Source organism: Trichomycterus rosablanca, chromosome 21 (genome assembly GCF_030014385.1).
Source record: "Trichomycterus rosablanca isolate fTriRos1 chromosome 21, fTriRos1.hap1, whole genome shotgun sequence".
NCBI lineage: Eukaryota > Metazoa > Chordata > Actinopteri > Siluriformes > Trichomycteridae > Trichomycterus > Trichomycterus rosablanca.
Window position 1 is genome coordinate 16,557,452 of NC_086008.1, and position 13,669 is coordinate 16,571,120.

The following is a 13,669-nucleotide window of genomic DNA, read 5'->3' on the forward strand; positions in this document are numbered from 1 at the left end:
CAAGTTTTTCGAAACGATCTACAACACAATGTATAGGTACTCAGCATGCGAAGCATAATAAAAAAAAAAGTTCTTACTAAATTCCAGTCAACGTTTGAAGAACTTATCCAGTGTGATCTGACGCGTTCTCTTGACGGACTGCACTTGAACAAAATCACCACAAACATCTAACGCAGCAATGGGACTGCCTTCATTTCCCTCCTGCATGAAAAAGCGGCGCAAAGTTTCAAAACTTTTCGGATTTCCTGACCTTTAATAAAAGCATAAATTCTCCCGGGGAGCCCAGGAATCCTCCCATATCTCGCTGACCCGCTTTGCATCCGCTCTAAGTGGCGACTTGTGGCTTCTTTTTCTTATTCGCTCTCACGTTCTTTGGTCCGATTAAACGGAATTTTGGTCCAAATAAGCGAATAACATTACACGTATATAATAGGATTTGTTTCGGTACTTTAGGATTCGGTCCGAATAAGCGGCTGGTCCGAATAACCGGTGGTCCAATTAACCGTATTCGACTGTATTTGAAACACCATATTAAAAGGAGCTTGACAAGCACTGCTACATACACAGATAAACCTTACAGTGCAGCCTGGTGCCAAATGATGCATCTTGGAGAAAACAAGATTAAGGATTATTCAACTTAATTTTTCTTTACTTATGTCCAGTTCCAATGCCTGCATGCCTGTTGTGCTTGTGATGGTGGACAGGCATTAGCATGGGTACTTTGACTATGCAACTCCATACACAGAAGTGTATAATGCACTGTGTGTTGTGACAAATTTACCTCATCACCAGTCTTAAAATTATATGTAATTTGAGCCATAGTAGCATAGCGCCTTTTGGGGGTTCATCACTTCCACCTGCACCAACTAGGTGGACTCACCACTCTGCCTGTGAGCAACGCTTGCTGTTTCAGAGATAATGTTAATGTGCACAAAAAGGAGTATGATCATGTGTTCCATGAACATTAATACTGAGCTGCCCCATCCCCTTTTCCACTATTCCATGGAGGCTTTTCACAGCATTTTTAAGTGTGTCTGTTGGAACCTGTACTTGTTCATGCAAAACAGGATTTTATACGTCAGCCACCATTCCAGTTGACCCCACTGGTGTTCAGTAATGGTAGAAATCTTAACCAAATTTGACAAACCATGTATTATAAACCTCTCTTTCTGCCCAAGGACACAGTTATGCTACAACAGGAAAGGTAACAGTTCTCAAACTGTTGCCATTAAATTAAACCCATTTAGTTTATTTTATGTCATTGATTTTATACCTGTGTCTTCAGCAATTGGTTTGTATAAAACACATGAACTTGAATTAGGAGGGGTTTTCACATACTTTTGGCCATAAAGTGTATGTACTGGGGTTTGATGTTTTGCATTTAAGCCCCCTAATCTCCTCTTCCCCACCCCGTATGTATTCTTGCCTTGTTTTTAGCAGGAAAGGCTGAACCTAATGCTTCATGATCTGTACAGAGAAGTTACTAAAGACTAAAAATAAATGAAAAAAGTGTTTCAGTTCTCATGTAAAAGAACAATAAAAGTTACATCACCTCTTCTTTATTAGATAAAAATGGAAGCAGGACTGGGACTCAACTATTCCTTGGTGGATGATGAAAACTGGACTTTGCCCAATGTGTCTAGAGAAACCACCATAACCCGGAGCAACATCACATACGTTGGATTTTACCTGCATCAGCCTTCAGTAGCTGCTATCTTCATCATGTCTTACCTGCTTATATTTCTGGTCTGCATGGTTGGCAATGGAGTGGTGTGCTTCATCGTTTTAAGGAGCAAAAACATGCGGACCGTCACCAACTTGTTTATTTTAAACCTGGCTGTTAGCGACCTACTTGTTGGAATTTTTTGCATGCCAACAACTCTTCTTGACAACATCATTACAGGTCAGTGCAATTCACATTTGACAGGTTTTATTTATTTAAGTGTTTTCTGATCATTGCGCTAGATGTTTACACTACATGATCATAGGTATGTAAACACCCCTCTACTTATTGCCTTTAGATGTTTCAGCCACACCCATGTCACACCAATGCTTAATCTAAATAATTTAAAATGTGTTATATGCTTTTGCCAGCAATTTGGAAAAGACTCCTTTCTGTTCCAGCATTAATAAACCCTTGTACATAAAGCGAGGTCTATAAAGACATGGTTTGAGAGTTTTGGTGTGGAGGAACAAGTCCATTGCAAGCCAAGACTTCCTGTTTAACAGCAGTGACTGACTTTATAAAATTATTTTTGTCTAAATAGGAACATTCTTTTAAAAATCTTCCACAAAATTGAAAATGTTTATTTTATATAACTGAACTCAGTAATTAGAAGGAATGTCCACCTACTTTTGGCCATATACTGTGGGTGTTGTAATAAAGTAGATTTTTTATTTTTTATAGTTTTTAGCAGAGGTTGTGTTTAGCTCTTTTTAATTGAAGTTAATGAGAGGTGCAACAATTTGTTCAAATGCTGTGCTCCACTTCAAACACTAACTGAGAATGAAATATTAAACATTACCACATGCATTACCAACAAAAATTTACAAATAAAATCAATTGTACTCATGTAGGAAAAATCTACTTAAACAAGACAACCGTTATGTAAGATATTGTATGTTTGAAGTATTGGGACAGTTTGTGAATCTTATTAAAAATAGCATCATTTTATATTTTAATACCTGCAACAAGTTCAAAAGTTAATGAGAGGTGCAACAGTTTGTTCAAATGTTGAGCTCCACTTCAAACACTAACTGAGAATGAAATATTGAACATTACCAGATGCATTACCAACAAAAATTAACAAATTAAATAAATTTTACTCATGTAGGAAAAACCTACTTAAACAAGACAGGGTTCTTTTATTGAAGGGGACACATTGAATTTTAAAATAGAGGGCTATCATCTCCTCCCCCTTTAATCTGAACAAAACTTAAGATCTGCAGAAAGATTAGCAAAAACTAGGTTAAATGATCTTTTTATTAATCAGTGTGTATAATTTAATATATTTTAATTTAATATACTCACTCTCACTCACTCACTTTCTTAAACACTTATCCAATTATGGTCGCGGGGGTTGGGATGCCTATCCCAGCTTTTCAATGGGTGCAAGGCACATAGTAACACCCTGGACGGGGCTCCAGTCCATCGCAGGGCAGACACACATACACACACATACACACACCCATTCACCTGTAGGGCAATTCAGTGTCTCCAATTAACCTGACTGCATGTTTTTGGACTGTGGGAGGAAACCGGAGCTCCCGGAGGAAACCCACACAGACATGAGGAGAACATGCAAACTCCGCACAGAAAGGACCCAGACCGCCCCGCCTGGGAATCAAACCCAGGACCTTCTTGCTGTGAGGCGACAGTGCTACCCACCAAGCCATCGTGCTGCCCTTAATTTAATTAGTTATGCTATGACTTTACTTTAACCAAAATGTTTAAACTTATTAAAGTTATTTTACTTTAACAGAATATTTCCAGTGAGGTCGAAAGCTTATTGCTCTTGCTATCTGTTTTGTTTTTATAAACAGAAAAATATAACATTCAATATATCTCAAAAACTCTAAATATATCTTAAAAACAATAATCAGGATTTTAGTGCAATGCAGGTGTAGAAAGGTGAGGTTGCGATGGTTCAGTCAATGTTATGTTAAAGGCATTTTATTTATAATGCTATATGTTAAAAGATTAGGAGGCTTGGTGGTGCAGCAGGTAATGTGGCTGCCATTAGGGTTTTTGGGACCTGGCTTTAATTCCTGCCTCTTGTTGGTGTTATAGTGTATGGAGACCTTTGAACATAATATTAAGTCAAACCTTTTGTCAGTGTCTAAGATTTGGCATCTTTTGTAAGATGTTGTATGTTTGAAGTATTGGGACAGTATGTGAAATCTTTTTAAAAAATAGCATAATTATATATTTTAATACCTGCAACAAGTTCAAAACAAGTTGGGAAAGGTGCATTTTTACCATTGCAGTGACTATGAAAAGAAACCACATATGACTTTTCCATGGCAAATTCTTTTTGTTGGACGCCTAACCAGTTGGCCTTTTTGTTGGATCAACCAGAAATCATGATGTTTACTCCAACATACTTCACAGTACCACACAAAATGGAGTTTAGTTGTTAGTGTTCAAACCCCTTTTTCCTACTAATGTAACATGGGACATTTTGAGTCAATTAACTTTTGCTTTATTTGGAAAACAGAGGTTTTGCACTAAATGACAAGTTATATTTTCTAATCCATTTTTATTTGTGGTTACTTATCGGATACAGTTTTTAACTAATCAAGCAGCAGGCTGTGGTACTAACGCTGAGTATGTTGACATTTCTGAGGTTAATCAGGACTGATTATGCAGAGATCGTTTGGCTGCATTTTTACTGAAATAGACGGACATTTTTTTTTTTTTTACAGTACTTTGGGTAATTACTGTAGAAACCTGACTAAATGTGTCAATCTAACTAAAGCTGACATTTGAGGTTATTCATTCTGTTTTTAGTATTTAGTATGCCTATAACAATACATTACATTACTGTGGAGAGATTTTGTCTCTTTTTGCCGAACTTCATTAATTTAGCTATATTACAATGCTTTCAAGCACGAATTGGAGCAACTTAAGTGCATGAAGAGCAAGGGCACTGCATATTCATTAATATGAATACGACTGTAGAAGAAGAAGGTATGGGTACTGGACTGTCCTGCCTGTAGTCCTAACCTGTTTCCAATAGAGAATGTGTGGAGAATTTTGAAATGAAAGCGACAATGACAACCTAGTACTGTTGAAGGAAGTATGGGACAAAATAATAACTGAACCACCTCATCGCCTGAAGCCAAAATGTTCTTCAAGTGTAAGAAACTTTTTTTTTTTTTTTTGATTTAGGTTTGTTTTACAACTATTTTATAGCCTCCATATGTTTGTCATGCGCAAAGTGCAGATGCGTTTAATGGATGCCAGTGCATTTACAATGGATTGCAAAAGTATTTAGACCCATTGACCTTTTGCATACTTTGTTTCGTGAAATTAATTTTTATATAAATATAAATATATATATATACTGTATATATACGTATATATATATATATATATATATATATATATATATATATATATATATATATTAGAGATGGAACGATCGATCGGCTATGAATCGGTATCGGCCGATTTTTTATCAAAATATGCTATCGGCGATCGGCCGATATTTCCTAAATGTAGCCGATCCGATCGTGTGATATATATAAAAGATCACGTTAAGTTAACAGCTCAGTGGATTGATCCAGACTTTGAGCTACAAAGCACCAACCATCACATCACCATTCATCAACCATCGTACAGAAACCATCGTGAAAGCTCTTCATGACCTAAAATAACATCATTAACGTTGTGCATCATACATACGATGTAATTTTGCTGATTGTAATATTTACTTTAAAAAGATAATTCAACCCGGTCACATCTGAGTCGATTCTATCAGCACGTTATATAAACTCCTGGTTCACTTTGGTAAATCGTAAGCTGTTCTTGCTTGTGATGTAGATGAGAACAGAAAACGTTACAGAGCCAATCGGAGGCAAAAGTTTATTCATTACCAAATTCGTTAGTTGAACTTTTAGGATCATCAGAAAACTTTTGTCTGACTCGGTTACAGATCTGTGGTAATAGCAGTTTAATTGAGCTTTTTAATGTAAGAGAGTCAAACAAAATGTTCTGTATTAGTTGGTGTTTATTTAAAACCACGACATTAATTAATAACAGTAAACACGGAGAGATAACTGAGAAGAGAAACTTACGCGTCGCGAAAAATGAATCGACTCGTGAATCACTTTAAGCGATACAGTGAACAGATCTTAAAGGCACAAACACACACACACACACGCACGCACACACGCACACACACGCGCTGCTCCGGTTTATCTTCACTGTGAGGCTCTTTTTAAGTTTTTTTTAGACTGAACTGGATAACATTAAACCTGCGTGTGTGTGTGTGGTCAGTTAGACTAATGAAATATGTCTCCTGTGGGTAAAAAAAATAATAGTTTGATGTACTTAATAGTTTGATGTACTTAGTTGCCATGGTGATGGTGGACGCTGGCGCATTTGGCTGCCGCTACCGTTACCGTATTTTACCGTATTTTACCGTATTTTATTGTATTTTTATCGTTTTTCGTTTTCATCTTTTTACACACCTTGTGGATCTATTTCTTTTATGTTACTTTTGATACTTTTATTTGTGCTTTTGATACTTTTTGTTCTTTCTACTGTACATCGCGTCTGCGGCCGGTGGCGAACGGTGGATGAGTTTTCCTGGGATCGGCACGATGTTGAACTATTCCGTTGACCAGCTGAGGAAGTTCAACAACTGCACTACTCCATCGTGTATTTCAGTCATCAAACAGCTTGGACTCCTTCGCCGGCCTCGTTATATTCACAGGGGCTCCCGGAGAAAGCTTGTTTATCTTCGAAACGGTAACGCTATTCCATCCTTCTGGTCAGCCGTGCGCACTGTCGCTCCGCAAACACGTCATCAGAGCGCTGCTGCCTTGCACACCAGTAGCGGTGTAGTCTCCATGACAACGCTGTCCACGGAGTGGGATGGGAAACGCGGAGTGGACTTAGCAAATCTCCGTTCTCTTCCTCGTTCCTCACAGCCAACTACACAACAATACCACTTGAAAATGGCATTGCTTAATGTTCGTTCACTCAACACAAAAAGTACTGTACTCAGTGAATTTATATCTGACAGTGAACTAGACTTTTTCTGTCTCACTGAAACTTGGCATAAACCCTTGGATTATTTTACGTTAAATCAGACCACGCCAATGGGATACTCGTATATTGATGAACCTCGTATGGAAGGGCGAGGTGGTGGTGTTGCTGCAGTCTATAGGGATGATATTAAAATAACCACTTTGTCTTTTCCTGCTGCTCTTTCTTTTGAACACCTGGCTTTCAAGTTGTCAGGGCCTACTCCTCTGGTCACTGCTGTAGTTTATCGTCCGCCAAAGCCAAACGCTTCCTTTCTCTCTGATTTTTCAGATTTTTTAACCCAGCTTAGTGCCCTCTCATCCTCTGTACTGCTTATGGGTGATTTTAACATCCATATTGATGACAACAACTGTAAATTTGCCAGGGAATTTTTGGAATTGTTACAGTGTTTTAATTTCACACAACATATACATTTTCCAACTCATAAAAAAGGTCATACTCTTGACCTTGTCTGCTCTACTGGTGTCCTAGTTCATCAGCCGTCCAGCCATGACCTTACTGTCTCTGATCATTTGACAATCATCATGGACATTGAGGTCACTAGGCCCATCACTAGAGCTAAACGTAAAATATCCTTCAGGAATCTTCAATATATCTCTCCCTCTGCTTTCTCAGATTCTCTTGTTAAAAAGATGTCTGTCTGTCCTGTACTGTCTAGTAATTCATCTGACCTTGTCGATTACTATAATGATATACTCGCCTCATGTCTTGATGAGCTGGCTCCTTTGAGAACCAAATTTGTTTCATTTAGTCATTCCGCACCATGGTACACAATTGAGCTTCACCAAATGAAATCCCGTAAACGCCAGCTTGAAAGACTTTATAAGAAAACCGGTCTAACAGTACATTATCAGATTTATTCTGATTATCTTCAACATTACAAAGACGCTCTTACGAAATCCTAAGACTCTCTTTTCCACAATAAATAAACTTCTCAAACCAGTTGACAATACTACCAATTCCTTTACAGTTGACAAGTGTAACTCTTACCTCTCATTTTTTCAAACAAAAGTTGAGAATATCCACAATTTTCTGACAGTTTCCCCTGTCATCTCTGTTTCTCCGCCTATCTCATCTCAATTTATTACCCAGCCTCTGTCTCAGTTCTCACCTGTGTCTCTTTTGGACCTATCTGAGATCTTAACAGGGATGCGAAGCTCCACTTGTGTTTTGGATCCTGCTCCATCAAAACTTGTTAAGGGTTGTTTTCCAGTTATCTCATCACTTATCACAGAGATAATCAATTCCTCTCTTAGTTCTGGCTCAGTCCCTCAATCACTCAAATTGGCTGCTGTTACTCCCATACTTAAAAAACCTGGACTTGACTCTAACATTATGAGTAACTTTCGGCCCATTTCCAATCTTCCATTTCTGTCGAAAATACTGGAACGTGTTGTTGCCTCACAGCTCAAAGATCACCTAAATTCCAATAATCTATTTGAATCATTTCAGTCTGGTTTCCGCCCCCAGCACAGCACTGAGTCAGCCCTCCTCAAAGTCACAAATGACCTTCTTCTTTCCTCAGACTCTGGACAAATTAATATTCTCGTCCTCCTTGATCTTACTGCAGCTTTTGACACCATTAATCACTCCATTCTTCTGTCCCGCCTTGAATCCTCTGTCAACATCACTGGTACTGCCCTTTTGTGGTTAAGGTCATATCTCATAAACAGACAACAGTTTGTTAATATCAACAATTGTAGTTCTGCCATTGCTCCACTGTCCCAAGGCGTTCCCCAAGGCTCAGTGTTAGGTCCCCTTTTGTTTATTCTTTATATGCTCCCCCTTGGTGACATCATACGTCGGCATGGTTTACATTTCCACTGCTATGCTGATGATATTCAGCTTTACATCTCCTCCAAATCCATTAATACTGAACTTCACTCCACTCTGACAAATTGCATCACTGAAATGAAATTGTGGATGAAAGCTAATTTCCTCAAATTAAACTGTGAAAAATCAGATATGATCATCGTAGGTCCTACAACCCTGGCAAAAACCACAAAAAAATTTCAAATTACCATTGATAATGACACTTTGTCTCCGTCTTCTAACATCCGAAATCTTGGTGTAATTTTTGATAGCAACCTCTCTTTTGACCGCCATGTAAATCACATCACCAAAACTGCTTTCTTTCATCTAAAAAACATAGCACGTCTACGTCCATCACTCTCCTTTTCTGCCGCCGAAACCTTGATTCATGCTTTTATTACATCCAGAATTGATTATTGCAATAGCATCCTTTATGGTACATCTAACAAAATCCTAAAAAAACTTCAGTATATCCAGAATTCAGCTGCTCGCCTCCTTACTCATACTCGCTCCCGTGATCATATTACACCTGTTCTACAAAAACTTCATTGGCTTCCCGTTGCTCAACGCATTCAATTCAAAATTCTTCTATTCACTCACAAAGCTCTCCATAATCAGGCCCCATCCTACCTCACCGACCTGCTCCATCAGCACATTCCCTCCCGTAGCCTTCGCTCTTCTGAGGCTAACCTACTGTCCATACCCTCTAGGACCAAGCACCGGACCTGGGGTGACAGGGCCTTTTCCATAGCTGCTCCATCTTTATGGAATGCTCTCCCCAAACACCTACGAGATTGTCCTGACCTGTCCAAATTCAAGTCACTTCTCAAAACTCATCTATTCAGAGTGGCATTTAACTTGTAACAACACAAAATAAATGCTTTTATTTTTGCTATTCTTTTTAATAGTTTTTATACTTAGATCACGACAGAAATGTGAAGTCCTAGATCCTAAAACTTGTAAAGTTTTCAGTTTCCTGATTGCATGTAAATCTGTCCTGCTTCTGTCTAATTTTAAGAAATTGTTCTATATTTGTTGTTCTCTCTCATAATTTAGCTAATTTTTAATGAACTGTCTTATGCTGCTCTCTTTGTTTTTATCTTAATTATTCTTGATGTTGATGTACTATTTTGATTTTGTACTATGATTTGTATGGTGTATGTACGTATTTGTTTTGATTATTTGTCTTATGTAAAGCGTCTTTGAGTATCTTGAAAAGCGCTATATAAATAAAATGTATTATTATTATTATTACTTTATTTACTGCAATACGGCAGGATTTACTACGGCTATTGGCCGATATCCCTGAAAGGAGATCGGAGATCGGAATCTGTGGCAAAAAACCCGATCGGTACATCTCTAATATATACAGTGTATCACAAAAGTGAGTACACCCCTCACATTTCTGCAGATATTTAAGTATATCTTTTCATGGGACAACACTGACAAAATGACACTTTGACACAATGAAAAGTAGTCTGTGTGCAGCTTATATAATAGTGTAAATTTATTCTTCCCTCAAAATAACTCAATATACAGCCATTAATGTCTAAACCACCGGCAACAAAAGTGAGTACACCCCTAAGAGACTACACCCCTAAATGTCCAAATTGAGCACTGCTTGTCATTTTCCCTCCAAAATGTCATGTGACTCGTTAGTGTTACTAGGTCTCAGGTGTGCATAGGGAGCAGGTGTGTTCAATTTAGTAGTACAGCTCTCACACTCTCTCATACTGGTCACTGAAAGTTCCAACATGGCACCTCATGGCAAAGAACTCTCTGAGGATCTTAAAAGACGAATTGTTGCGCTACATGAAGATGGCCAAGGCTACAAGAAGATTGCCAACACCCTGAAACTGAGCTGCAGCACAGTGGCCAAGATCATCCAGCGTTTTAAAAGAGCAGGGTCCACTCAGAACAGACCTCGCGTTGGTCGTCCAAAGAAGCTGAGTGCACGTGCTCAGCGTCACATCCAACTGCTGTCTTTGAAAGATAGGCGCAGGAGTGCTGTCAGCATTGCTGCAGAGATTGAAAAGGTGGGGGGTCAGCCTGTCAGTGCTCAGACCATACGCCGCACACTACATCAAATTGGTCTGCATGGTTGTCACCCCAGAAGGAAGCCTCTTCTGAAGTCTCTACACAAGAAAGCCCGCAAACAGTTTGCTGAAGACATGTCATCAAAGGACATGGATTACTGGAACCATGTCCTATGGTCTGATGAGACCAAGATTAATTTGTTTGGTTCAGATGGTCTCAAGCATGTGTGGCGGCAATCAGGTGAGGAGTACAAAGATAAGTGTGTCATGCCTACAGTCAAGCATGGTGGTGGGAATGCCATGGTCTGGGGCTGCATGAGTGCAGCAGGTGTTGGGGAGTTACATTTCATTGAGGGACACATGAACTCCAATATGTACTGTGAAATACTGAAGCAGAGCATGATCCCCTCCCTCCGGAAACTGGGTCGCAGGGCAGTGTTCCAGCATGATAATGACCCCAAACACACCTCTAAGACGACCACTGCTTTATTGAAGAGGCTGAGGGTAAAGGTGATGGACTGGCCAAGCATGTCTCCAGACCTAAACCCAATAGAACATCTTTGGGGCATTCTCAAGCGGAAGGTGGAGGAGCGCAAAGTCTCGAATATCCGCCAGCTCCGTGATGTCGTCATGGAGGAGTGGAAAAGCATTCCAGTGGCAACCTGTGAAGCTCTGGTAAACTCCATGCCCAGGAGAGTTAAGGCAGTTCTGGGAAATAATGGTGGCCACACAAAATATTGACACTTCAGGAACTTTCACTAAGGGGTGTACTCACTTTTGTTGCCGGTGGTTTAGACATTAATGGCTGTATATTGAGTTATTTTGAGGGAAGAATAAATTTACACTGTTATATAAGCTGCACACAGACTACTTTTCATTGTGTCAAAGTGTCATTTTGTCAGTGTTGTCCCATGAAAAGATATACTTAAATATCTGCAGAAATGTGAGGGGTGTACTCACTTTTGTGATACACTGTATATATATATAAATTTGATTTGATATACGAGCAAACTGAGTTACGAGCTTGGTCACAGAATGAATTAAACTCAAGTCAAGGTTCCACTGTATATATACTATATGTATATATACAGTATATATTTATACACACACACACACATATATACTGTATATATATATATATATATATATATATATACTGTATATATAGTATATATACAGTGGAACCTTGATTTACGAGTTTAATTCATTCTGTGACCAAGCTCGTAACTCAGTTTGCTCGTATATCAAATCAAATTTCCCCATTAAAATAAACTGAAACGCTATTAATCCGTTCCAGCCCCCCAAAAACCACACCGATTTTTTTGTTACGTGTTTTTAAATAAGAAAAATGTACTTTATAAATAACAAATAATGTATAAAAAAATTATAATACATAATAAAAGAGAATGTAAAGAAATAAACTGGTTTTATTAAGTGTATTTACCTTGAAAATCAGACGAAGATGCTGGCGGAGCTGGAGATTGGCGGAGAAAGTTGGGGGAGTGTTTTTTTTTTTATTTCGTGCTCTATCACTTAACTTACTCGCTACACACTTAATGCTACAATATATTGCTAAATTGAACTTACACACTATGCTACACTTTATCGCTTAACTTAATTGCTACTTTAAAAAAAAAAAAATATTTTTTCACTTCACATAATCTTCTTCTTCACTGACTTTTGGCTTTTTCGCCACACTTTCCTCGCTTTCACTTGCTTGTACGGCAAGATAACCAGGTGAACTGAATGCTCGCTGGGCTACCTAGTGGCGGGTGGCGTAAGCTCGCTCGCTCATAACTCAGATCTCGGCTCCTATCACAAAGCAAAAAATCGACCAAGTGACAGCTCGTATCTCGGAAAATTCGTAAATTATACACCGATCAGCCATAACATTAAAACCACCTCTATGTTGATTACTGTCAACTGTCAATTTTATCAGCTCCACTTACCATATAGAAGCACTTGGTAGTTCTACAATTACTGACTGTAGTCCATCTTTCTCTACATACTTTTGTAGCCTGATTCACCCTGTTCTTCAATGCTCAGGACCACCACAGAGGAGGTATTATTTGGGTTGTGGATCATTCTCAGCACTGCAGTGACAATGACATGGTGGTGGTGTGTTAGTGTGTTGTGCTGGTATGAGTGGATCAGACGCAGCAGCGCGGCTGAAGTTTTTAAATACAGTGTCCACTCACTGTCCACTCTATTAGACACTTCTACCTAGTTGGTCCACCTTGTAGATGTAAAGTCAGAGATGATCGCTCATCTGTTGCTTCTATTTGAGTGCTGAGAATGATCCACCACCTAAATAATAACCACTCTGTAGTGGTCCTGACCATTGAAGAACAGCATAAAAGGGTTGCACAAAGCATGCAGAGAAACAGATGGACTACAGTCAGTAATTGTAGAACTACAACAAAGGGTTGTCAGAGGTTGTTCTGTCGATGTCCCTTTCCGGGGGGAACAGACAAATTAAATTAAAAAAAACCAAATGGGCCCCTTGAACAGTGGTGGTTATTCTGTCCCTCTGTGTGTTTGTGTTGATGAGTAATGTTGTGTGTTGTGTTTGTGGCAGATTTTGATGCGTTGATGACCGATATTGGGGGCTCCCATTTAAAGCACTGTGGTTCAGTGTCAGCCATTTTCACGGTCATGATGGATGACAGAGTTCCATCCAGTGCCAACGCGTTCCTGGTTTTGGTTTTATTAAGCCCCACCATGGAAAAAACCCTCTTTGCATCTGCATTTGAGTGTGGCAGAACTAATACCAGTTTGGCAATCGTAGACAGCCTCGGAAATCTGCTCATACCAGTCACCTTTGAAAAAAATGAACCAAGGAAGCCTAATTACACTCCTACATATTTTTGCAGTTATTAAGTTGCTCATGTCAATGGGTGTGTACTGAATATTTCTTACCCTATTCTTCAGTGAGGTCATATTCCCCCAGAAAGCCTCAATGTCAAACATGGCTGTGTCTTGTGGCATAAGGATGTCCATCAACTGGTAGTCCAGGAATTCCTCACCCAGCAACAAGAAATTCTAT

At 39.0% G+C, this 13,669-nt stretch overlaps 1 protein-coding gene across 1 annotated transcript in view; it reads left to right on the forward strand.

Annotated features, from left to right (window-relative positions):
• Window positions 1-1,572: 1,572 nt before the first annotated feature.
• npffr2a (neuropeptide FF receptor 2a) overlaps window positions 1,573-13,669 on the forward strand; it is a 56,045-nt gene continuing 43,948 nt past the window's right edge. Inside the window, exon 1 of the mRNA XM_063017931.1 lies at window positions 1,573-1,903. Within this exon, the coding sequence (XP_062874001.1) occupies window positions 1,573-1,903 (331 nt within the window). The remainder of the gene's footprint in view (window positions 1,904-13,669) is intronic.